This window comes from Triticum aestivum, chromosome 2B, assembly GCF_018294505.1.
Source record: "Triticum aestivum cultivar Chinese Spring chromosome 2B, IWGSC CS RefSeq v2.1, whole genome shotgun sequence".
Taxonomy (NCBI): Eukaryota; Viridiplantae; Streptophyta; class Magnoliopsida; order Poales; family Poaceae; genus Triticum; species Triticum aestivum.
In genome coordinates, this window is record NC_057798.1 from 155,299,710 (window position 1) to 155,302,746 (window position 3,037).

A 3,037-nucleotide genomic window follows, 5' to 3' on the forward strand; every position below is an offset into this window, starting at 1 on the left:
CCTGCCGAACCTGCGTCTCGTGGGTGCAAACGTGCACTGCAGCTTGGTTTTATTTCTCCGTTCCTTTGTTTCTGGCATCACAATAGGTGGCACGACATACACATCTTACTCGTCTTTGGGCAGTACGCCTGGAGGCATACACGAGTGTGGTAGTACAAGAAGATGAAAACAGGGGCAAGAAACAAAGAGGAAGGCGGGCCGCACCACCAGCACTGTCGCCATCGCAGGTCAAAACTACGCTAAGCTAAGCAACTGGCTGATATAGCATAGGAAGAAAACCATACTAGGACATTTGGAGCTGCTACAACTCAGCAATCCTACCCCCCACCGAAAAACAACAAAAACTACAACAGCTAGCTTGATTGCTGTACAATGCACTTGTTTACACACCGACACCGACACCGACACCGATCAATGCATCCATTTTAGTAGCGAATTTACTACTTGAATCAATGAGGAAGAAACCTTGGCCGGTTGTCATCAACCAATTTTGTACGCAGCGTGTACTACACACTTACAACCATCCTGATTTTGTACATGCGTCCCGCGTTACAGCTACAGAACAGAAGGATGATTATTCCCCATCTAGTTTTCTCCGCAAATGATTGCGTGCCAGCCGGTATAGCGGAGCAATTAGGCAATTAGACGTGTCAGCGTCAATTGATTGAGCTGGGAACTACTCTACTCGGTGCCGCTGTCATGTTCCGGCCCTTGACTTCACGCCCGGCACCACGTGAGGCTCCCCCGGAATGCGCGGAGACATTCCGCGTACATTCCTCGTCCCGTCCGGCGCTCCTGAGCTACATATAAGACGGTCGTAGCTCTTCGCCATTAGTCCAGCCACACAATAGTTGTTGCAGATAGCGAATACAATCACGAACAGCGGCAGAGATAGAGATGGTCAAGCTCGCCGCCCTCGCCTTGCTCGCGCTGCTGGGGTCCGTGGCGTGCCAAGGTGACAATGGTTCACCCGCGGACTCACCGGCGGCGTACCCGCCTAGCCGAAGCGTGCCTCCAAGCTCGGCTCCGGCGAGCCCGAGCACTCCAGCTGCGAGCCCCAGCCAGCCCATGCCGAGCCCGATTGTGTTGAGCCCGAGCCCGACCCCGCTCGCTCAGCCTCCTAGCCGCGGCCTAGGCGCACCGAGCCAAAGCCCGCCGGTATATCCACCAAGCGTGAGCCAACCCGCCTTTCCTCCGTCTGGTTCTTCCAGTGCCCCGAGCGCAAGCTCACCGGAGTACCTTCCTAGCCCTAGTCCAAGCGTGTCTAGTCAAACTCCACCCACATATTCACCTGACCCAAGTCCACCTACTTCTCCTAGTCCAAGCCCGTTGAGCCCGAGCAAAATTGCCTATCCACCAAGCCCAAGCCCTAGCCAACCCACATATCCTCCTAGCCCAAGCCCAATCAATCCAAGACAACCTCCCAGCCCAGGTCCAGCATCTTATATTCCAAGCCCTAGCCCAAGCCCGGATAGCCCTGCTCCAGCCCCTTTTCCTCCTATCTCAAACTCACCCAGCCCTGGGCTCAGTGTCGGTCACTACAGCTACTCATGCCCAAATGCAGAAGCTATCGTCAGGGAGGCCGTGAAGAACGCCACGGAGAAGAATCGCGGCACCGGCGCCGGGCTCATCCGTCTCTTCTTCCACGACTGCTTCGTCCGGGTAAATAATCCAGACGCTCACATCTCTTCTAGTTAGTCTGATCAATACTAATTAATTAGCATTCCTCCATTCTTACGTGCTGTGCGTGACATGATCGTTCAGGGGTGCGATGCTTCCGTTCTCCTCAACACGACCGGCTCCGGCGAACCCACAGAGTTAAAGGGCCTGCCGAACCTGACCCTCCGGGGCTTCGAGGTCATCGACGCGGCAAAGGCGGCGCTCGAGGAGGCCTGCCCCGGCGTTGTCTCGTGTGCGGACGTCCTCGCCTTCGCTGGCCGCGACGCCACCTTCTTCCTCACCAACCGCACGGCGGCCTACTTCCCCATGCCGGCCGGCCGCTACGACGGGCGCGGGTCTTTCTCCAACGAGACCACCCTCAACCTGCCGTCGCCCTCCTCCGGCCTCCAGCAGCTCAACGAGAGTTTCCACGCCAAGGGGCTGAGCCTCGAGGACATGGTCACCCTTTCCGGCGCGCACTCGGTCGGCCGCTCTAGCTGCTCGTCCTTCCACGACCGCCTCTCCCCCAACTCCTCCGACATGGACCCCCAGTTCGCGAGCTCCCTGCGGAAGCAGTGCAGCGGCAGCGACCCCACCGCGATGCAGGACTTCAAGACCCCCGACGACCTGGACCGGCAGTACTACCAGAACGCCGTGGACCACAAGGTGTTGTTCACCTCCGACGCGGCGCTCATGGCGTCGAACGAGACGGCGAAGATGATGCTCGATAACGCGCATGTCAGTGGGCTGTGGGAGAAGAAGTTTGCGGCGGCGATGGTAAAGATGGGCGGCGTCGGGATCAAGACCAGCGTCGACGGCGAGATCAGGAAGAAATGCTGGATCATCAACAAAGTGTGACGTGTCGATCGATCACGTGGTTCATCGTAAGATGGTCTCATGAATTGATCGATGCCACATTCGGCACATGCATGCCGTTTGGTGATGATTTCTTTTTTCTGTTTTATTTTTTTTCAGACTAGGACGACATGCAAAATATAGTACACTTCTGTTCGGAATTCTTTTGACGTATATATGGAGTGAGAAACTTGGAACTACAAAATATTTTACACGAAGTACTCCCTCCGTCCGGAAATATTTATCATCAAAATGGATAAAAAAAGGTGTATCTAGACGTATTTTAGTTCTAGATACATCTCTTTTTATCCATTTTGATGACAACTATTTTCGGACGGAGGGAGTATATTGGTTCTATTCCCGCAAAAAAAAGTATATTTGTTCTAGCGGCAAAGCATACCATAATATTCCAACCTTGTTTGTCTTTGTGAATATGGAGTATCATTTTGAACAGTTAGGCAGAGACTAAAACTTGGACGCGACCTTTTGGAACATGGTTTCACCGAACCCCTAGTCATGAATA

General features: G+C 54.2%; 1 protein-coding gene across 1 annotated transcript; it reads left to right on the plus strand.

Annotated features, from left to right (window-relative positions):
* The first annotated feature begins 840 nt into the window (after nt 1–840).
* LOC123040907 (peroxidase 2) lies at nt 841–2,732 on the plus strand. The gene is made up of 2 exons (XM_044463626.1): nt 841–1,662; nt 1,765–2,732. The coding sequence occupies exons 1-2, from the start codon at nt 898–900 to the stop codon at nt 2,515–2,517; spliced, it is 1,518 nt and encodes a 505-aa protein (XP_044319561.1). The 5' UTR covers nt 841–897; the 3' UTR covers nt 2,518–2,732.
* The last annotated feature ends 305 nt before the right edge of the window (nt 2,733–3,037 follow it).

Excerpts from the sequence above, each read along its gene's own strand:
- LOC123040907 (XM_044463626.1), top strand. The coding sequence starts at position 898 with ATGGTCAAGCTCGCCGCCCTCGCCTTGCTCGCGCTGCTGGGGTCCGTG. Across the intron at positions 1,663-1,764 it reads TCCACGACTGCTTCGTCCGG|GGGTGCGATGCTTCCGTTCT; the intron begins GTAAATAATCCA and ends ATGATCGTTCAG.